At 41.3% G+C, this 22,814-nt stretch overlaps 1 protein-coding gene across 12 annotated transcripts in view; it reads left to right on the top strand.

Annotated features, from left to right (window-relative positions):
• Positions 1-9,036, top strand: part of rbm47 (RNA binding motif protein 47) — a 221,212-nt gene extending 212,176 nt beyond the window's left edge. For 11 of the 12 annotated variants that reach the window (XM_048532605.2, XM_048532587.2, XM_048532572.2 and 8 more), the window contains 2 exons: positions 3,285-3,460; positions 4,682-9,036. In XM_048532605.2, the coding sequence (XP_048388562.1) occupies positions 3,285-3,460; positions 4,682-4,930 (425 nt within the window). In that variant the 3' untranslated portion in view covers positions 4,931-9,036. The remainder of the gene's footprint in view (positions 1-3,284; positions 3,461-4,681) is intronic. The other variant, XM_059647309.1, reaches the window with a different exon arrangement.
• Positions 9,037-22,814: the final 13,778 nt, after the last annotated feature.

The following is a 22,814-nucleotide window of genomic DNA, read 5'->3' as shown; positions in this document are numbered from 1 at the left end:
CGCATTTGTCTGGATTGAGCTCTGTCAATCTCAGTGTCATCTGCAAACTTTCTAATCAACCCATCTGTACCTTCCTCCAGATCATTATGTATATCACAAACAACAGTGGTCCCAAGATGGATCTCTGTGGAGCACCACAGTTCTCCATTTTGAGAAACTCCCTTCCACTACAACTCTCTGTCTTCTGTTGCCCAACCAGTTCTCTATCCATCTAGCTAGCACACCCTGGACCCCATGCAACTTCACTTTCTCCATCAGTCTACCATGGAGAACCTTATCAAATGCCTTACTGAAGTCCATGTATATGACATCCACGGCCCTTCCCTCATCTATCAATTTTGTCACTTCCTCAAAGAATTCAATCAAGTTGGTAAGACATGACCTTCCCTGCACTAAACCATGCTGCCTATCACTAATAAGCCCATTTTCTTCCAAAAGTAAATAGATCCTATCCCTCAGTATCTTCTCCAGGAGCTTCTCCACCACTGACGTCAGGCTCACTGTTCTATAATTTCCTGGGTTATCCTTGCTTCCCTTCTTAAACAAGGGGACAACATTAACAATTTTCCAGTCTTCCGGGACCTCGCCCACGCTCGAGGATGCTGGAAAGATATCTGGTAAGGCCCCAGCTATTTCCTCTCTCGCTTCCCTCAGTAACCTGTCATAGATCCCATCCGGACCTGGGGACTTGTCCACCCTAATGCCTTTTGAATACCCAACACTTAGCCCCTCCCCCCACCATGCCAACTTGACCGAGAGTAATCAAACATCTATCCCTTACCTCAACATCCATCATGTCCCTCTCCTCGGTGAATACTGACGCAAAGTACTCATTAAGAATCTCACTCATTTTCTCTGACTCCTTGCATGACTTCCCTCTTTTGTCCTTGAGTAGGCCCACCCTTTCCCTAGTTATCCTCTTGCTCCATATGTACGAATAAAAGGCTTTGGGATTTTGCTAAAGATGTTTCATGACCCCTTTTAGCCCTCTTAATTCCTCATTTCAGATTGGTCCTACTTTCCCGAAGCAGATGGTTGAAGGGTGTTTTTTTGCGACAGAAAGCTTATGTGCAGTGCTGTAACACAGGGTTTGATGTTGCATCCCTTGCAGTGTACATTGATGATCTGTAGGATTAAGAGGCATGTGGGATACCTGTCTTTTATTGGTTAAGGCATTGAATATGAACAATGAGGTAATGAAGCTGTGTATAACAATGTTAGGCATGCTACGTGTAGGTTACTATGTGCAGTCCTGAACATCCAACTATAGGAAGGGTGATTGCACCAGAGACGGTGCAGACGAGATTCACAACAATGTTGCCCGGCCTGGACCAATTCAGCTGTTGACAGAGGTCAGTCAGGCTGCAGTTGTTTTCCTTAGAACAGAGAAGTCTAAGGAACCTGACTGAGATGCACAAAGTTCTGAAGGGCATAGAAAGGTACATCGAGAGAAACTTTTTTCTTCAATGGAGGAATCAACCAATTTTACGGTAAGGAGCTGGAGGTTTAGAGGGGATTTGAGAAAAACAAAATTACCAGAAGATTGTGTATTTAGGAACTTACTGCCTAAAAGGGTGGTAGAGACAGGAGCACTTGAAATATTTCAGAACTATTTAGATTAGCACTTGAAACTTCACAGCATACAAGGCTATGAGCCAGCTGCTGAAAAAGTGTGATTTCCATGCTACAAGAACTCTAGGACTCTGTTAGTCTCCAGCAGACCCTAACAGTTCGGCCTCCAGCCTGAAGCAGGTGGCCAGTTGCAGGACTAGCTGCACTGCTGCAGCTGCATAATGACACACAGTGCACTGATGCTGCTTTACTGCACCGAAAACCAGTGCCTTCTGTTACCTGCCTGTGCTGCTGCTGTTCCTCCCTATGTATCTGTATCAGGTTCATGATTGTCCAGACCACAGGGTCTTCTGGGGGGTCTTAGCAGCTGCTTGGTCTCCAAAGTACACCAACTGCCAACGGCACCGGGCATTTCTCCCTCTATCACCGCCTTCTGCAGAACTGTTGGTGCCTGGAATCAATGTGCATACCCTCCCTGCACCCAATGAGGTGTCCTTATCTGTGCTGCTGAGGCTGCCAGGACAATTGTAGACGATGTTCTCTCAAATATGTCTGCACTGTCGTCAGGGAGATGGAGGAACCCTCACCTTTCTCCCACAGAATAATCCTTGGGAAGGTGGATGCGCCTGGAAGATAGAGGCAGAAGGCATGTCAGCCATTAGTTAGTTGTTATGGTTGACAGTTCCTGGTTAATGTGACTGTTGCAGTGTTACTCACTTAGGTGTCGGGACATAGATGTCTCTGCATCCCTGCAGGAGCAGTCCCTGTCTTTTCCTGCCAGAACCAGAATCCTTGGGGTGAGGATATGGATATCCAGCTCACGACCAACCCTTCTCTCCCCAACCAGCCCCCGCCCATTACTTTTCTCCTGTAATGGACAGAAAAGTACCAAATGAAGTTGACATGGCGATTAGTGTCAGTGCATGTGGGGCAAAGGTGTTGAGGTGTTCTGAGGGAACTAGGAGGCCATGCGGAGAGCATTGAGGTTAGTGGTGTGTGGGGGGGGGGGGGGTAACAAAATCAGGTGAGGAAGTGTGTTGCATGTAGTGGAAGCTGTTAGCAGAAGCATTGATGGGAGTTTGGTGCAGTGATGCAGAGAGGCGTGAGGTAGCAGAGATTATAGCACTGCACTTACCCTGACAGTCTAGAGAAGATCATTGACCTTCTGGTACTGCTGCCCAGATTTTGCACCCTGGAGAGGGGGACTGACCTGGCTGTCAATATCTATCTGACCACACTGGCATGCTACAGTGACATGGCCTTCCCTATCAGTCCTCCAAGAAAAGGACTCCTCTCCTCTCTGCCTCCCTGTTCGTGAGGACCTCCAGGTCCCTCTCTGAGAAGATGAGTACCAGCCTCCTCTCTCTTCCACAGCCGAGCAGCAAAGCTTCCAGATGGCAGTGCTCCTACAGTCTATGGGGGCTTTAGAAGATGGTGCAGCTTCAAGGAATGTTGGTTGCAACCCACCACTCAACTGAGATCTTCCCTGAGACCAGCACCAACTTTCTACCTTGTTTTCTTCTTTAATAAACTCTCTAAAACTTATCTTTGTCCAAGCTGTTGGTTATCTAATGTAATATTTTCTTAATGGCTCAGAGTCATATTTCATTTTATAATGTGCCTGAGAAGTACCTCAGACTATTTAACAGTGTCGTTCAAATTTATAAATGTGTGATTACAGATTATTAATTTGTACTTTTCTCTGATTTCAGTAGCCATCCCTCCCATTGGAACCCAATATCAAGTGTTTCAGGCAGCTCCAGGCACTAAACTAATGGAAGATAGCAAAATGCATCCAATGGAGCATGTTCTTAATCCTATCGCTGTGCAAACTGATCCAAATGGAGCAACTATCATACCATCAGTTTCCACGCCCCCACCATTTCAGGTTAAAAAACGTGTACTTTCCTAAAGCACTATATATTCATTAATTTTCTGTATAGCTTTCCGTGATTAACACTCCTTACTTGCTGAGTTGGTTTGTGGGCTGCTTAGCCTAAAATGGAGCCAGCCAAGGAAGGATTGTGTTTTATTTGAGAAACGGCTAAGAATGGACACTCGTGAATGATTATTACCTTGTGCTAAAGATGGGAAATTATAATGTCGGGAGTCTTTCCTTCATACTCGTATCCAGTGCCCCCCCGGAGCAGAGTAGAAACACAGGAAGATGGTAATATAACGTAAATCTCACTGGCCCTGGTCCAGAAACCTACCAAACCTCTAAACAGAAACTAGTGGAATTTAAACTCTGTTAATAAACTCCAGAATTGAAAGCTAGTCTCAGTAGGCTGAATAGGTTGGGACTTTTACCCTTGAGGTATTGGAGATTGAGGGGTGACCTTACAGAGGTTTATAAAATCATGAGGGGCATGGATAGATTGAATAGCTAAGGTCTCATCCCTAGGGTGGGGGAGTAGAGGTCATAGGTTTAAGGTGAGAAGGAAAAGATTTTAAAAGGAACTAAGGGATAACTTTTTCAGGTAGAGAGTGACGCTTATATGAACGAGCTGCCAGAGGAAGTGATGGAGGTTGGGTACAATTACGTTTAAAAGGCACCTGGATGGGTACACGAATAGGAAGGGTTTAGAGGGCAATGGACCAAATGCTGGCAAGTGGGACTAGGTCAAACTGGTCAGCGTACATGAGTTGGACTGAAGGATCTGTTTCTGTGCTGTATGATTGCGACTCTGACTCTGTGGTGAAGCTGTGAATCACTGTGAAACCTAACTGGTTTATACTTGTCCTTTATGGAATAAAATCTTCTATCCTCACTTGGTCAAGCCCTCATGTGACCCTTGACCCATGGCAATGTAGTTGACCTTAACTGGCCTCTGAAATGGCCTCCTCAGATTAAGGCCAAATACAGATAGGTAATGCATGCTGGCCTTGCCAATGACACCCACAATGAATGAAAGGATGATAATAGGAACTGTAATATACTTGTCCTGTGATTGAAGCAATGAGCTGGTTTAAAATCCACATGGTCAGGAATAGTCATGACCATTCTATCATTTCCTGTTATCAGTATTCATTTTTAGATTGTTATTAATAGCTTTTCTTTTAAAAAAAATGATATTGCAATGCTATCATGTGCTTTGTTTCATTGTAGACTCGGCCAATAACTCCAGTATATGCAATGGCCTCCAATATCCAACGAATTCCCGCGGCTGGATTCTACGGAGCGAGTTACGTTCCGATTGCAGCTCCTGCTTCTGCTGCCACCGTGGCAACACTGCAGAAGAACGCAGCCACTGCTGCTGCTGTGGCTGCCTATGGAGGATACGCCGGCTACGTACCACAGGCATTTCCTACAGCAACTTTTCAAGTTCCTCTACATGATTTCTACCAAACTTATTAGGATATTCTAACAAAGACTTTATCATAGTGAAGGAATACACTGGTATTTATGAAGAAAACAAAACATAGTTTGACATGGATTTTTTTTTAGGACTTCAGCAATCTTCACACCAAAAGCTATGTGAAAGAGAGGCAAATGTTTTAGAAAATTCTGTTTGTTAGTATATTTTGAAATGCATGTTTTAAGGGTTAATAACCTATGGTAGAAACAGTTCCATGCATTTTGGTTATGGAAACACTTTTTAAAAAGCCTTACTTTTAACAGATGCTTTAAAAATCTCCCGTCCGTAAGGTTTGAACATTTTGAATGTGAACATCTACAAAGCAGAAAAATGTGTAGATTTTGAGATGTTAATACTATGAAGGGTTCATGTGACTTATTCACTCCAGTTATCTAGCCTATTGGTGCCTTCAAGAAAGAAAATCAGCCTTAACGGGATTACAGTACATGTAAATAATACTAGTCAACATTTAACCCTTTTACTGAATAACCAAACTTAGGCCTGTAGTTTGTTAACTGGTTACCAAGAATTGTGTATGATGCTGGAAAGACCTACTCATACAAATTGTTCCTCTGCGGGGATAGTCCAGAACTATAATGTTAAAGAATTGTACTGTCGGCTATGAGACTGGAATTTGACTTTTAGCTTATTAATTTTCACAATTTGGCTACTTAGAGGCTGAATTTCATCAGCTTCAGACTGGTTGATGGTGGTGTTGACTTTGATGGAATTGTTTTAATTATCCCAGGTTGGTGCCACAAGACTATGGAAGAAACTGTACGTGGATTTATCTCTTGGGTTTTGATATTGATAAAGTTGAAAGAGGAAGGGAAAGCAAGGGAAAGAAATCACCACAGCAGCATTATACAGTCCCTTGAGGGTAAATTATTATCACTTTTTAAAAAAAAGGGGACTGAAATAAAAGGACATTAAGTATGACATTAAGTAGAAGATAAACCTTCAGTGGTGCCTTCAACGGGTAGACTAAGTTTCACTTTCCTTTGCAATGCTCTTTATTTTCTCTGTTCTGCTTTACGTTCAGCCATATGCTGGATTTTTGAACAAGGACCAAAGCAGGCCTTGTTGGCATGAAGTGCTATATTAATAACTTTTATCATGTTAAAGAGAATTCCTAGCTGATTTGAGGTGGTAATGTAGTTGGGTAGTAGTGATGTTATATTTTGGTTCTGTGTAACAAATTAGATAGTGTGTATATATATTATGTTTTAATATAAATTTATGAGCTCATGGCTTTTATGGTGCAGCAGCATACATGTGGTTTACCACAGAATTTTATCAATTTCTTTAAATGCTGTTGAAGAAATGGAAGAAATCTTATATTATAGTAGGAAGTAATAATGTTGCTGCAGTGTTTCAATGGCCTGTTTAAAGGCTTTCGAGAAAAAGTCAATTTTAAATAGTGTCGTGATACTCAGTAAAACCTGCATAATGTGACCCCATTGCTTTGGGCTGACCAAAAGAAACTGCTGAAGACAGCCTGATATCCAGTTGAGCTACATTCAAAGTTTAAACCTGGGGAAAATTATTGTTGAAACTGCTGCGGATTAATATGGGGTTTTAGGTAACAGCTCTGGCCATTTTACTTTTAACACTTGCTACTGTCTATAGAATAGAAAGTCCCACATTGTACTGCTTGCATGTAAATGATAAAATACCACAAACACTAATGAAAACTGGTTAAGGCACCATTTTGTAGATGAACTAAAATCGATCAATCTTTAACGTTTTGCATTTTGTCACCTTCTCATTTGCCAGGATACTCCATTTACAGTATCATGATATTAGAAAGGCAGCTGCTCCATATGTCAGTATTGCCTTTATTACTCAGCTCTGATGACCCAGAGAGCTAATGAAACAAACTAATTTGCTCCTTCATTAAAACCTAATGAGGCACATTCAATTTTTATGCACATTCTAGACATCCAGACAGCAATTGTTTTTTGCTTTTTGCAAGTCTCACCTTTTTGTTTGTTGTTCTCAGAATCTCACCAGAATATCCAGTTATCACTGATTTTAAACTGATTGTACAATCTATCACAACATTGAGCAGGACTCCAGACCCGAACAAGGTCAGGAATGAGACATTTAGGGCCGAAAGATTTCTGCACTGGCCAAATGTCGATTTCCCAGTGCAAATGTGCCCTTTCCTGGGTTCGGGGCATGGTAACTCCCAGAAGATGGGAAACCAATTCTGCTTAATAAAGTGTTATGGGTGGGTAATGGAGACCAGCTGGAAAGTTGCAGTTCCTGGATTGATGGGGACAGTTCCAGCTGCCTGGTAGTGGGGCCTAGTAACAGACCACCGTGTAATCCCTCCAAACAGATCCATAGGCCCTTTCTAACTGCCTGGGTAAGGATGCAAACAAAGATCACTCTGCAGAAAGATTCCATCTCCACTCTAATGGCCGGGATGCTTTACACAAAATGTTTAAAAGAATTGTTACCACAAGGTCACCCATATTGAAGCATCCGCTCAGTTATTTGCTGTTAATTACAGGCACTGCTCCTCTGAAACTGAGACCCTCTCGTCTTCCGGATTCAAGAGCCTGCCCACTGCCCTTAATTGGACAGGAAATGTGTTTCCATGCCAATTAAGAGGGCATTCCAGTCAAAATCCCAGACTACGGTTGATTCCCTTGGGAGCAGGATGGGGCTCCAGATTTCTGTCCCAAAAGCAAAAATTCAGCCTAATTTCCTCCACCTGATTTTTTTTTTTGACAAAGGGTGTACAATTCACTAGAAATGACCAAATACAGGAGTTCTGGTTGCCTGAAACCTGCTTCCCAGTTCCAATACTCCAGTAGGTACCAGGAAGCACCAAGCAAAGAATGAGGAATGGACCTTATTTCCAGTTACACTAATAGGAGGACAGTAAGCTCACTTCAAAATGCTAAGAAACTGTAGCTATTAAAATTAAACTTGGATTGTAAGATCAAGTCATAACTTGTTTTACATAGGCAGGAAACAGCAACACTCCCACACTGAAGAAAGCACTCCTGTTATTTCATTCAATAATGCTTTTGAATACCTGCAGATACCATTGAGCAAATTGTTCCCTTTAGTGGATTTGTGTGCCTAAAATTCAGAAAAATAAAACTTTACAACCTTCAGGCATTACTCAGTATCGGTTTTTAAAAATAATTTTATTGGCCAACGTTGCCTTCTGTTCCCAGACTTTCCATATTGGATTTAATTTCCAACCTTCAGGAAAATTCCCTGCATTTTACTTAGCACACTTTTTTTTAAAAAAATGATTTATTTGGTTTCCAACAAAATGGATACTGCTGCTAGAAAATGCTAAAGTAACCCTTTCTTGAATTAAAGCAACTTAGTTCCTTTATACTACTAATGAGGTATATATATAAATATACCTTTTATTAACATACGAAGTATCCAGGGTAACACCACTAGTTAAGAGCAAGAAAGAGTTTTCCAAAAGTATATATTTTAGATATTTTATTATCTTATGAAGAGAGTGGGGAATGGTGAGATTTTGAGATTCCTTTTATTCCAAAATACCTTTATTTGGCTACTGAGTCTGGCTTCTCTGTATAGTCTTTTGTAGCCCAGTTAAGTAAAAAAAAAAGAATGTAGATGTATTTAAATAAAATATTATTTAACTCGCAAGACACATTCTAGTCCAGTTAGAAGTGGGGGAGTTCTTTGAAAAAAAATCGAAGGGTTTCGCGTCACTTTGTGTCAGATAGTGCAAAGGTCTAATGTATTTTTATTTGCTTCTCTTTGTATGAAGAAGGACTTAATGATGCTGTAACAAGGCCAAAATATTGATTGATTGTCTGCTATTGATAGGGGCCTGTAAAGCATGTCAGTTAAGATCCAAACTTGTGCTAATCTATTTTGGCCATTTTATTCGGACAGCATTGTTTTAACTCAATGTTGGTCTGGGGCATGTTAAAGAACAAGACTTTTTAAACTAGTGTGCCTTATTAACAAACAAATGCATTACCATCAGGTGTTTGAATTCCTCAGCCAAATATTTTCTATTTTCCTTGTGTTTTAAAAGCTTGAGTTTATTCTTTTGTTGCTTTTATATTCTAAAGCAGTAGTCAATAAAGCATTATGAAACCCATTTTTCTGGTCATGTTGTGTTGGAAATGTTCACAATTAAATGTATTTCCCAATTTGTGCTCAGTATTTTCAGACAATGAATAGCATTTGGTGGATGTGTGTTGCTCTTAAGGGAATGGAATGATTACACACTATAGTAATAACTGAAATTAAAATTCCTGAGGCATTACCAAAGTAACAACAAAGTCTCCATACAATCAAAAATATGATAGTTTGTTCTAATGATATGAACTGTGAAATTAACTGCATAATTCAAATTTTCATTGTAAAATAAAAACAGTAATCTGGGGATTTAAAAGAAAGCATCAGTGTGACACTTATAACAATTTTCATGATAACAAATTTGTATCAAGTCCAGTGGTGCCAAAAAGCAACAGTTACACTGATCACTCTCACCTGGCACCTCACTGATGCTGTCAGTTGTGGGAATTATTAGTGGTAAATGTCCGGGTGCTTGTATGACATGAGGGCATTTAGAACACGGACACATAGCCTCGCTCTCCCAGAAACAATTAATCGATGTTTCAACAGTTCATTTCCTGCCAATCCTTCAGAAATCTGACAGCATCCTTGGCCTGGACTAACAAAAGTAAATCCCTTTTATACTATTATCCTTGAGGTGGGTATACCATTTATCACTGGCCATGTCAAATTACAAAAGTTCACGAAGTTTCCAAGATGCTGGGAATGTGGGATACTATTAAATTTAACAAAGGGAAATTATAAAAGCATGGGGCCATAAGTTGGCTGAATTAGATGTGGGAAATACATTAAAAGTCATGATGGTACATAGGCAATGGACAGAACTATTACATAACTTCCAACAACTACATATTCCTTCAGTCAACCATGCTTGACAAAGAAAGTTGAGGACTGTATGACATAAAAATAAACAATTTTATAAAGTAGCCAGAAATAGTTATAAATCTGAGGATTGGCAAGTTTAAAGTTTTGAGAAGATTGGCAAGTTTTTAAGAATGCAACAAGAAACTGATAAGGAATAGAATATGAATGCAATCTTGCAAAAAAAATCATAAAATTATACTTTTATAATCTTCTACAGGTATGTGAAAAGGAAATGTTTCACTAAGATGAAAGTGGGTCCATTTAAAAGCAGAAGAATTTATAATAGAGAATAGAGAAAGGGTACAGAGGCTAAGTGACTACTTTGGAGATAGTGGAAACTCCCGATGCTGGAGAATCTGAGATAAGAGATTATTTTGTGTGTTTTCACTGAGGCAGATACCAGAAATCCCCCAGAATTACATGACTCGGTGCTTAGGAAGAATGAAGAGTTGAAGGGAAGTTAGTCACGAAGTTGTGGAAAAAATAATAGATCTGCAAGTTGAGAAGTCCCTGTGACCTATTCTACATTCCTATATGTTAAAGGGGGTGGATGTTCAGATAATGATACATTGGTAATCATCTTGCAAAATTTCAGAGTCTAGAATGATTCCTGCAGAATTGAAGTGCAGAAAGGTTACCCCACTATCTAATAAGGAGCAAAGGGAAAAAGCAGGGAACTAAAGATCTGTCAGCTTTATGTAATAAATAGGGAAAATGTTAGAATTATTATAAAGGACATGATAAATGGTCATTTTTATCTAAATGATCTGATTGAGGCATAGTCAACATGGATTGTGAATGGAAATCATGTTTGACAAACTTGTTGGAATTTTGTCAGGCTGTTATTAAAAGAATTGAGAAAGATATTAGATTTTCAGGTAGCTTTTGATAAAATTCCTCACAAGTAATGCAATGGCATGGATTAAGCATTGACTAACAGAGGGAAAAGAGCATGAGTAAATGGGTCATTCACAGTCTGTGACCTATGAGGTAATACAAGGATCAGTATTTGGGCTCCAGCTTTTTGCAATAAGTATCAGTGATTTGGAGGTGGAGAACCAAATGTAATATTTCCAAATTTACAGAAGATACAAAGCTAAGCAGGAATGTATGTTCTGAGGAAGATGTTCAGCTTTATCAGGAGAATTTAGACAAGCTGAGTGAATGGACAAGAACAAAGCAGATGTAGTATAATGTGCAAAAGTGTAACATTATCCATTTTAGTAGAACGAACAGATGTGCAAAGTAATTCTTAAATGACAAGAAGCTGGGGAGTGTAGCTGTACAAGGGAATCTAAATGTTCTTGTCAATACATCACGCACATGAATTAAATGCAAGTGCAGCAAGCTGTTAGGAAGGTTAATTATATGAATACTGAAGACTTGTTTCAGCCTAGTAGCGTCTTGGTTGGACATGACCTAGACTACCAGAAAAATATTGTTGCCATAGAGGGAGTGCAATGAAAGGTCACCAGACTTGCTCCAGGGTAGTGCAACTGACCTAAGAAGTGACATTGAGTATTGAAATATTTGATCAGCTACAATTACGTTAAATTGCAAAGTAGGCTCAATGGGCTAAATAGTCTATTTCTATTCCTATGGATTATCCAGGATTAGGCGTCCCTTCCAGCCTTTGCATAGGATACTTTGAAATTCTATCCCAATGGCTAAAGGAAGGTCTTTTGCCAGGGGGTGAGAGCTGCCAGAAAACTCCTCTCCTTTAAACAAGAAACAAATAATCATATGGTACCTTCCCTAATGCACATTAGAACCAATGAAGTACTCAGGAAGATAATAAAGTGTGAAGCTGGATGAACACAGCAGGCCAAGCAGCATCTCAGGAGCACAAAAGCTGACATTTTGGGCTGGTCTAGGCCCGCAACATCAGCTTTTGTGCTCCTGAGATGCTGTTTGGCCTGCTGTGTTCATCCAGCTTCACACTTTATTATCTTGGATTCTCCAGCATCTGCAGTTCCCATTATCTCTCAAGTACTCAGGAAGCATATCTACTATTGGAATATAGAGAGGACTCCCCTCTGTCAATTCTGTAAGTGTGCTACATTACTATTTCTTCTCATGTTTAGTAATTATTGAGTCTTTTTTGACAATTCAAAGAAACCTGGTTAAATTGACAGCTTTTTAAACATAAGTTCATTGGTTCTGGGAGAAAGGTATTCACAAAGGAAGGGATCCTTTTGAAATTTGACATTAACCTTGCTGCCAGCTACTGAGGGGACAGTTGAATAACCCAGGAGAACCAATTTATCTCTCCATGTTTGGAAGCTTAATGATTTGTGGTGTCCCATCTGGAACTGTAACAAATTGGGAACCTTGCCTGGGGTCTTGTTGTAAACACCCGAGGGCTCGTAAAACAAACCTGCTAAGTCAGCCCATTCTTATTTATTTGTGATGTTTTCGACAACTTTGTCTCTCTAACAGTCCCACAACCTTCTGCTTCTGGATCTTATTTCTCAGCGACCTCTTAGCATCTCAAGACTTCTCCAAGGCCTGACTGCTTGCTTGGACACTGCTAATGACAGCACTTTACTATTTTGGACTTCTTCCCACATATGCTTTTAATCCCTCCCCACCCACCCCCTCACCTCCCCCCCTCCCCCTCTCTGTTTCATAAAACTCAAGTCAGCAATTATACGCCCATCTGACCTGTTAGTCATTTGGCTGAAATCACGCAACTAATATAAATACTGATTTAAACTCTGCTCAAATATTCTGAGGAAGGGTCACTGGAGTGGAAATGTTAACTCTGATTTCTCCTCACAGATGCTGCCATCACTGCTGAGCTTTTCCAGCAATTTCTGTTTTTGTTTCAAAATTACTTAGTCAGATCTGCACATACCTGAAAAACTAAAGTTCATTTTCCTTTACTTTAAAACCCAAGACCTCCAAGTAATAAAAATACGTTATAAATCCTCACAACACATGCCACTCACTTTTTCTAAACTGACGGTTTCAATCTTTTGGCACTTTATCTCTATGCTGTTTCTGGATAAATAATCAGGAAAATCTTAAGTTTATATCCATCCTCTGCAATTAATCTTCTGAAACTGCAAAAATTGCAGTTCTAATAGGCGATGGCACTCAATGTCAGAAAATGATACATAATATGAATAAGCAACAACAACTTAAAAAGTTCTGTAATAAATTCCCTGATCAGTGCATAATTTTACCAGGGATTTTCACTGAAATATAATCTTCAGTAATGGTACCACACAGCGTTGTCTCTAAAATGCCTGAATATTTGAATGCACAGCCGCTGGAGGTTCTACACACTGCTCAGTGTGCCAATGCGTCGGTTTCCGCTTTCAGACCTCAGTGATTCACATAGAAGAAAAAATAATTCCAGTGTACTTTGATTCTACATTCAGTGCAAAACATCTAAGGAAGTTGGGTTCTTGGATTTCTAAGAATGAACATCTTGGTAGTGCAACCAAAATATCAGATTTATAGCTCATCAATGGTTTGTTCGTCCAGTTCTGGAGAATGCAACATGTTTGTGAAGTCCTTATCTGGTGAGAGCTATAAATAAGATTGAAGTGATCCAAACAGATGCAGCATGATTCTACATGGATCAGTATGTGAAATGCAGCAATGTCACAGCCTTAATCACAAAGTTGAAATGGGAACAACTACAGAAAAAGTGGGAGAAAAGTAGACAGATAATGTTCTATCAAATATGGAATGGACTAGTGAGAATTATTACAAATTAGTATCTGTTGCTTCCAGCAGTGAGAAAACATAGGGTACACAGCCACACAATCTGCAAAGACTATTTATTGCAGGGTAGAATGGTGGCTCAGTGTGGTTCATAATATTGCCTCTCAGTGCCAGGGACCCAGGTTCAATTCCACCCTCAGATGACTGTGTGGAGTTTGCACATTCTCCCTGTGTGCTCCAGTTTCTTTCCACTGTCCAAAGATGTGCAGGCTAGGTGGATTGGCCATGCTAAATTGCCTATAGTGTCCAGGGATGTGGAGGCTAGGTGGAGTAGCCATGGGAAAGGCAGGGTTACAGGGATGTGCAGTCTAGGTGGAGTAGCCATGGGAAAGGCAGGGTTACAGGGACGGGCTGGGTCTGGATGGGATGCTCTTTGGCGGATTGGCATGGACTTGATGAGCTGCTTCCACACTGTAGGGATTCTATCATTCCAGAAGTGTATCAACAATTTTTCTTCCCAAGTATCAATCCAGAATGGAACAAGCTGTCAAAGGAAATAGTCAGTCACATCACTTGAAATCTTCAAGATTATTTCTCTTTAAAAATCCGCATTATCTGGGATTACAATTACAGCAGGTTTTACCTGATTTAAGTAGCGAAGTCCCTAGAAACATTGGTGGAATATGGATGTTAGCTTATGATGCCAGCACAAATAAAATGAAGCAAAGTACATTCTTACCACTTAACACCTCTATGACTTCCAGCCATACCCGTTTACCTACAAATGCTTCAGAGATAGTAGGAACTGCAGATGCTGGAGAATCTGAGATAACAAGGTGTGGAGCTGGATGAACACAGCAAGCCAAGCAGCATCAGAGGAGCAGGAAGGCTGATGTTTCGGGCCTAGACTCTTCTCTAGAAATGGGGCGGGGAAGGGGATTCTGAAATAAATAGGGAGGGGGGGAGGCAGATAGACCATGGATAAGGGAGAAGACAGGCAGAGAGGAGACAGACAGGTCAAAGAGGCGGGGATGGAACCAGTAAAGGTGAGTGTAGGTGGGGAGTTGGGGAGGAGATAGTCAGCCCAGGGAGGATGGACAGGTCAAGCGGCTGGGTTGAGGTTAATGGTTGAAGATGGGGTTCCTGCTTGGGAACCCTGCAGCCCAATGGTATTAATGTGGACTTCACAAGCTTCCCTTGGACTTCAAAATCTCCCCTCTCCTTACCACATCCCAAAGCCAGCCCAGGTTGTCCTCACCTCCCTAACCTGTTCTTCCGCCCACCTATCCCCTACTCCCACCTCAAGCCCTACCCCCATCTCCTACCTACTAACCTCATCCTGCCCCATTGGCATGTCCGTCCTCCCTGGACTGACGTATCTCGTCCCTAACTCCCTACCTACACTCATCTTTACTGGCTTCATCCCCACCTCTTTGACCTGTCTGTCTCTCTCCACCTATCTTCTCCTCTATACATCTTCGATCCACCTACCCCTCTATCCCTACTTATTTCAGAGCCCCCTTTCCCTCCCCCATTTCTGAAGAAGGCTCTAGGCCCAAGACATCAGCCTTCCTGCTGTGTTCATCCAGCTCTACACCTTGTCACCTACAAATGCTGGTCTCTTCTTCCCAGTCACCATGAATAATATATTTCTGTGGACCTCAGTGCCAGCAGTATCATTTCAGTGAATATGTCCAAGACCTATGGTGAGTGGTCAATTTTCCCACTGCATCACAAACCAGCAAGTTAATGTGTTTTGGCACCTGGACACTTAATGAATTAGAATTGCCAGGGTCCCTTTAAACAGAACTCCTTTGACAAAGAGGTATGAGTCATCACTCTGTCTGGCCACTCTATTTGATTGGGAAATCCAGAAGTGGGATGCTATTGCCATATCTGGGTCAAAAGGCACAGGAAAGTCTGATCTCAAATCTTTTATTTCCTGATCTGCAAACATCTGCTGCTGCATATAAGTCTCAATGTTAAAATTTCAGTTGAGGTTTAACCAGTTATTTATGAAACATTTATTATTTCCTTTCTTTTTTATCTTCTCTCACTATAGTCGAATCCAATGTACTTTTTAGCAGCTTTCCAAACTTGTGCTGCTACTTTCAAAGAGCAATGTAAATACATCCCAGGTCTCTCTGTTACTGTATTCATTTAAAATTGAATAGATATCATCGCTCCTCATTTTCCCTACATTCATTTTATTCTGCTGTCCAAATGCCTATTTTGCCAATTTGTCTATGTTCACTTGAGGTGAGGTGTTTGTCATTCCGAGGTTACTTAAAACAAATGCGGTAAACTAAAACATATATCGGGAGAAATGTTTACAGAGGTCAGAAGTGCAGCGAATTCAGATTAATAAAGGAGAGTCAAAGTGGAGAGTAGGATTGTGGAGGATGTAATGTTCCCCAATGGGACAACATGTCATAGTTTGCAGTTCATTACTCTTTCATGAAATTAACCAAGGCTATCTACACCATCAGGGGCAGACTCCATACAATGCTTAGAATTTTCTCCATTCCCATCCTGCATTGTGCTTAACAGAAAAAGATCCCACTCCTTGAACAGCCTGCTTGCTTTCAGCTATTGGCGGCTGATCATACAAATCCATGTACAGAAATTATTAAAATGTGATGCTAAGGCAAAGGACTAATGAGAAAAGCTAATGAAAGGTTGGATTTAAGTCTAGACGAATAAAATACAAGGAATAGAAGTCATTCTTCGGCTATAAAAAGCCATGGCCAAACCCCACCTGGATACTGTGAGCAGTTCTTAACAGCACATATTCAGAAAGATATATTAACCTTAGAGGAAAGCAGCATATGTTTCCCAGACCTAGACTCCAAGGGTTAATTTAGATGGGAAAAAAAAATCACAAACTAGGATAATGTTCCCTGAAATTTGATAAATTAAGGGAGGATCTGATTGAAGTTCAAAATACCAAGGGGAAGAGACAAGGTGGACTGAGAGAAACAATTTCAACTAACTGGAGTACTTAAGACAAGAGGGAAATGTTTAAATATTAAAGCAAGACATTTCAGGAGTGAAATTATGAAAAACGTCCTCATACAAGGTACAATGGAAGTTTGATCTCTCATCTACAAATAGAAATTGATGTGGGGTTCATTTTAAATCTTAAATTTGAGATTGATGGATGTTTGTTAGTCAAAAATCTTAACAGCAACCACAAGGATATAAAGGTTGGTCGCAGAACAGCCACAATCTCTGTGAATGGTGTCACAGACTTCATGACCAAGACAAAGGCCTCCTCTGGCCATTTTCCTAAGACATGCAGCAAGAAGACGAGAAGGAGGATTAGCATCAACTCCCATTGCTATGGCTGTTGGAGCCCACAGGCAGCTCCTGACTGACGAACACTTCATGTGAACAATCCCTCCCATTCCCTATATAATCTGTCCCACAATCATTACCACTGCTGTTGCTCCAGATATCTCTTTGTCTTCCTTAATTCCAGTGCATGTAATTAGTAACAAACAATGAGTGAAAACATTATTTATCTAACAAACTAATTCCAAAAGTCTGTAAGATTTAGAGCAAATAATTAAGAAACAGCCTGGACAAACCTTAATGCTTCTATGCTTATTTACCTGTCCTGGATTTCTTACCTCAGTGGTGATATCTTGGGCAGTGGAAGGCTACAGAGTTTCAACTGACAATACTTCAGATACAGCCACAGGAGATAACTTCCAGCAGTCTGCAAAGTATTTGTGCTTTAGGCTTCTTAGCCCAGCCACACGCCATCTTTGTTCGCTGTGGTCAGCATCAAGAGGCCCCTGCTTGGTTTGTCTGGTGCTCTGGTTTAGGAGATCTCATCCGCGTGGCAGACGAACTTGGAGTAGGAGGGGAAAGATCCAGATATTGTGGTCCATGCAGGTACCGCTGATATAGATGGAAAGAGGAAAGAGTTTCTGCTGAGCTGCTAAGGCCTAAATTAAAAAGCAGAAGCCAAAAGGGATAATAATCTCTGAGCCACAAGCTAATTGGCACAGAGTCAACAAAACTAAAGAGGTAAACACGTAACTGAAAGATTGATGTGGGAGAAACTGATTCGAATTCATCAAACACTGACACCCAGTACTGAGGAAAGTGAGACCTGTTCTGATGGGATGGATAGTACCTGAGTCACAGGACCAGAGTCTTGCTGATTACTGGAATCTCATAACTTGGGCTGTGGATAGGGCTTTAACCTAAACAAAATGAACACCGTGTACAAATCAAGGTAAATGAGCTTGTGGCTCAGATTTCAATTGGCAAGTAAGATGTTGTGGGTATCACAGAGGGGATCAGGGCTGAGAACTAAATATCCAAGGGTGCATGCCTTTATTGAAAGGACAAGCAGATGGGCAAAGGGGATGGGGGTGACCTAGTTAGCAAAGAAATAAACTGAAAGCAAGAAATAATAGAGTCAGAAGGCATTAAATCTATGTGCTTAGAGTTGAGGAACCGCAATGGGAAAAAGACCCTGATGGGAGTTTGTACAGGCCACCTCGCAGCAGTTAGGATGTGGAGGAAAAAAAAATCAGGAAATAGAAAAGGCATGACAAAGAGGCACTTTTACAATGATCATGGGGGACTTCAATGAGCCGATGGACTGGGAAAGTCAGGTTGGTAGCGGATCTCAAGTAAAGGAATTCATAGAATGTAAATGAAAATTTTTTTTGGAGCAGCTTGTGGTAGGGCCCACTAGGGAACAGGCCATTCTGGATTTGATGATGTATAATGAGGCAGAGTTGATTAGGGAGCTGCCCCTAGTGGGCAGTGACCATAACATGATAGAATTCACCCTGTAGTTTGAGATGGATAAGCTAGAATCAGATGAAACGGTACTGCAATTGCAATAAAGGTCACTATAAAGTCATGAGAGAAGAGCTGGCCAGAGTTGATTGGAAGGGGGACCTGGCAGGGAAGACGGTGAAGCAGCAATGAGAGGAGTTTCTGAGGGTAATTCAGGAGACACAGCAGAAATGGTGAAAAAACCCAAAGGTGAAGAAATGAACTAAGAGGAAGATGGCGCTCATATGGCTGACGGGGGAAGTCAGGGACAGCATAAAAGCAAAAGGAAAAGCATACAGTGTGGTGAAGATTAGCTGGAAGCTGGAAGATTGGGAAACAGATGATAACTACAAACGCAATGGGGGGAGAAGATGAAATATGAGTGTAAGGTAGCTAGTAATATAGTAGAAGATTGCAAGAGCTTTCTTTCAATATATAAAATGTAAGAGAAAGAAGCAAGAATGGACATTAGACCATTGGAAAGTGAGGCTGGAAAAGTAGTAATGAGGAAGAAAAAAATTGGTGGAAGAACTCAATATGTACTTTGCATCAGTATTCACAATGAAAGACACCAGCTGCATACTAGAAGGCATACAGTGTTTTAGCTTTTATTAATAGAGGGATCGAGTTCCGGAACCAAGAGGTTATGCTGCAGCTGTACAAAACTCTGGTGCGGCCGCACTCGGAGTATTGTCTACAGTTCTGGTCACCACATTATAAGAAGGATGTGGAAGCTTTGGAAAGAGTGCAGAGGAAATTTACTAGGATGTTGCCTGGTATGGAGGGAAGGCCTTACAAGGAAAGGCTCAGGGACTTGAGGCTGTTTTCATTAGAGAGAAGAAGGTTGAGAGGTGACTTAATTGAAACATATAAAATAATCAGAGGGTTAGATTGGGTGGATAGGGAGAGCCTTTTTCCTAGGGTGGTGACGGCAAGCACGAGGGGGCATAGCTTTAAATTGAGGGGTGAAAGATATAGGACAGATGTCAGAGGTAGTTTCTTTACTCAGAGAGTAGTAAGAGAATGGAACGCTTTGCCTGCAACAGTAGTAGATTCGCCAACTTTAGGTACACTTAAGTCGTCATTGGATAAGCATATGGACGTACATGGAATAGTGTGTAGGTTGGATGGGCTTCAGATCGGTATGACAGGTCGGCACAACATCGAGGGCCAAAGGGCCTGTACTGTGCTGTAATGTTCTATGAGGACTTCAAAATATTCAGAGGCAGAAGTGAACGTAATGGCCATCACTAATTAAAGGTGCAGAGGAAGCTGAAAGGTCTGAGTGTGGATAAATCACCCAGACCAGATGGACCACACTCCAGGATTCTGAAGGATATAGCTCAGGAGACTGAAGAGGCATTGGTGGTGATCCTTCAGGAATCAATGGAGTCAGGGAGGATCCCAGAGGACTGGAAAATGGCTAATATTTCTGAAGGGAGGGCGGCAGAACTCAGGAACTGAGAGGCTGGTTAGCCTGACCCCAGTCATTGGCAAGATTTTACATTCTTTCAAAAAGGATGAAATTGTAGAGTATTTGGCAACGCATAGTAAAATAGGGATGAGTCAGCATAGCTTCATCAAGGGGAGATCATGCCTGACAAATCTGTTGGAATTTTTTGAGGAGGTAATGTCCAAGCTAGATAAAGGGGAGCCAGTGAACGCGATCTATCTGGATTTCCAGAAGGTCTTTGAAAGAGCCCATGGTGTTAGGGGTAAGGTATTAACATGGTTAGAGGATAGGCTGACTGGCAGGAGGCAGAGAGTGGGATAAAGTGGTCTTTTTCAGCATGGCAACTGGTGATAGTGGAGTCCCACAGGGATCCATGATGAGTCCTCAACTATTCACATTATATATTCACAATCTGGATGAAGGAATGGAGGGCATTGTTGTTAAGTTTGCAGATTACACAAACGTAAGTGGAAGGATAGGTAATGTTGAGGGAGCAGGCAGATTGCAAAAGGGCTTGGACAGACTAGGACAGTGAACAAAGAAGTGGCAGATGGAATACAATGTGTGAAAGTATGAGGTTATGCAGTTTGGTAGGAAGAATAAGGTGAAGGCTATTTTATAAACAGGGAAAAGCTTTGGCTATCTGAAACACAAAGGGACTTGTCAGTCCTACTTCAGGATTCTCTTAAGTTGGCAGTTAGGAAGGCAATGTTTGCATTCAATTCAAGAGGGCTAGAATACAAGAGCAGAGATGTACTGATGAGGCTGTATAACACTCTGGTCATTCCACATTTGGAATATTATGACCAGTTTCAGGGATCATATCTAAGGAAGGATGGGCTTGCATTGGAGAGGGACCAGAGGAAGTTTACAAGAATGATCCCAGAGATGAAGGGCTCATATGAGGACTCTGGGGCTGTACTCAATGGAGTTTAGAAGGATGAATGAGATCTGATTGAAACTTACAAAATATTGAGAGGCCTGGATTGAGTGCAAATAGAAGAAGATGTTTCCACTTGTAGGAGAGACTAGAACCTGTGGGTATAGCCTGGGAGTGAAGGGATGACTCTTTAGAAGTAAGGTGAGAGGGATTCCTTCATCCAGAGGATGGTTAATCTGTGGAACTCCTTGCTGCAGAGAGCAGTGGAGGCCAAGTCATTGAGTTTATTTAACACAGAGCTAGCTCGGGTCTTGATTCGTAAAGGGATCAATGGTAATGGGGAGAAGGCAGGAGAATGGAGTTGAAAAACATATCAGCCATGATTCAATGGTAGAGCAGACTTGGTGGGCCAAATGGCCTAATTCTGCTCCTGTATCTTATGGTGTAATTGTCTACACCTGTTTTTAAACACTATTGAATTTCTTGGCCAATATTTCCCTGCTTAAAAGTAGACAAGAGGAACACAGCTTCAAGATTTTACATAGTCAATAATTTTCTTCCAATCTCAAGTAAGATTGATAAATACTGGTAGGTAGCAAAACAGCAGCATCTGGCCTTGTTCTTTGTCCACATACTTTAAACACAGCAATCGAGTCTATCCACATCATCATGCATTCATCTCATTGTAAATGTCAAAGTGCCTGTTGTAAACTTATAAGTTGCTTTTTTTTGTCTTTAGATACCCAGTTGTAGCATATAATTTATCAGTTAATGACAGCCAAACATTCAAACACTGATAACTTTACTTTGGAGTCAATAGAGCTGGTCTATGAAATAGACACAAGTAAATAGTCAAACAATTTTATTGTACTAATAAAGGCAATAAAGTCCATGAACTTTCAAAATCACAGAGAGCCAGGATTTTTGATGCCAAGACAGAAATTTCCTGACTCATCAGATTTACCTCAGTTTAGAAGGCCTTCTTAGACTCAACTTTCTCTTTGGGGTGGCGGAAGCAGGAGAGAGTCAGGTGTTCCAACCTCAGCAGCAGATTGTAGGCAGCCATGGAAGTAGAGAAGTGCAAAGGCCAGTTGATTAGAAAGCCCACCTCAGTTCTTCACTTCTGAAGAAGGGTCCAGACCTGAAACATCAACTTTCCTGCTCCTCTAATTCTGCCTGTCCTGTTGTGTTCATCCAGCTCTACATCTTGATATCTCAGTTCTCCAGGATTTTGTTTCATTTGTCTTACAAGTTGTTAGACTCTAGTCCCTGTCAATTACATCCCCTCACCTCCACCTACTCCCATGCAAACTCATGCATCACATGGATCCTCTATGTCATGCTCCTTCATATCCCACTGCTATCCCCATGGGTGCTTACTCGATATCTGCCAAGGATAGACCTCAGGGACCAAATGGAAATGAAAAAAAAATCAAATAATAAATTCTAGCTCTCAATCATACACAGTTGATAGTACAAAATAAATCCTCTCATTCATGAAACCACTCAGAGAGCCCAAACTTGTGCAAGTTAGGCGGATTAGCCATGCTGAATTGCCCACAAGTGTCCAGGGATATGCAGGCTAGGTGGATTAGCTGTGGGAAATGCAGGGTTTCAGGGATTGGGTGGGAGATTGGGCCTGGATGGGATGCTCTTTAGAGGGCTGGTGTGGACTTGATGGGCCAAATGGCTTGCTACCACACTGTAGGGATTCTATGATTCAGAGATTCTCAGCCCAAGTCTGAATGTTCTTCCCGCCTTGCTGTACGCTCTTTCATTTGCAGAGGAATTCTAAATTGATCAATGAGGAACCCCATTCCTGATGGTATGAAGGAGACCCAGGTCAGGATGAAGCAATTGAAGATTAATAATAAGACTGTAAGATGTAGGAGCAGAAGTAGGCCATTCAGCCCTTCCAATCAGCTCTGATCTGATAATTCACAATGCCACTTTTCTGCTTTTCCCCTATAAGCATTGATACTCTTACTGATTGAAAACCTGTCCATCTCAGTTTGAGTATACTAGAAAAAAATCCAGCATTGACAGCCCTTTAAGTATAAAATTCCATGAAAATTCCTCCTCATTGCTGTCTTAAATGTGTGGCGCCCACACCCTCCCC

Source organism: Stegostoma tigrinum, chromosome 1 (genome assembly GCF_030684315.1).
Source record: "Stegostoma tigrinum isolate sSteTig4 chromosome 1, sSteTig4.hap1, whole genome shotgun sequence".
Lineage (NCBI taxonomy): Eukaryota > Metazoa > Chordata > Chondrichthyes > Orectolobiformes > Stegostomatidae > Stegostoma > Stegostoma tigrinum.
Note: the sequence above shows the minus strand (reverse complement) of the source record. Positions and strands in the feature narration are given on the sequence as shown.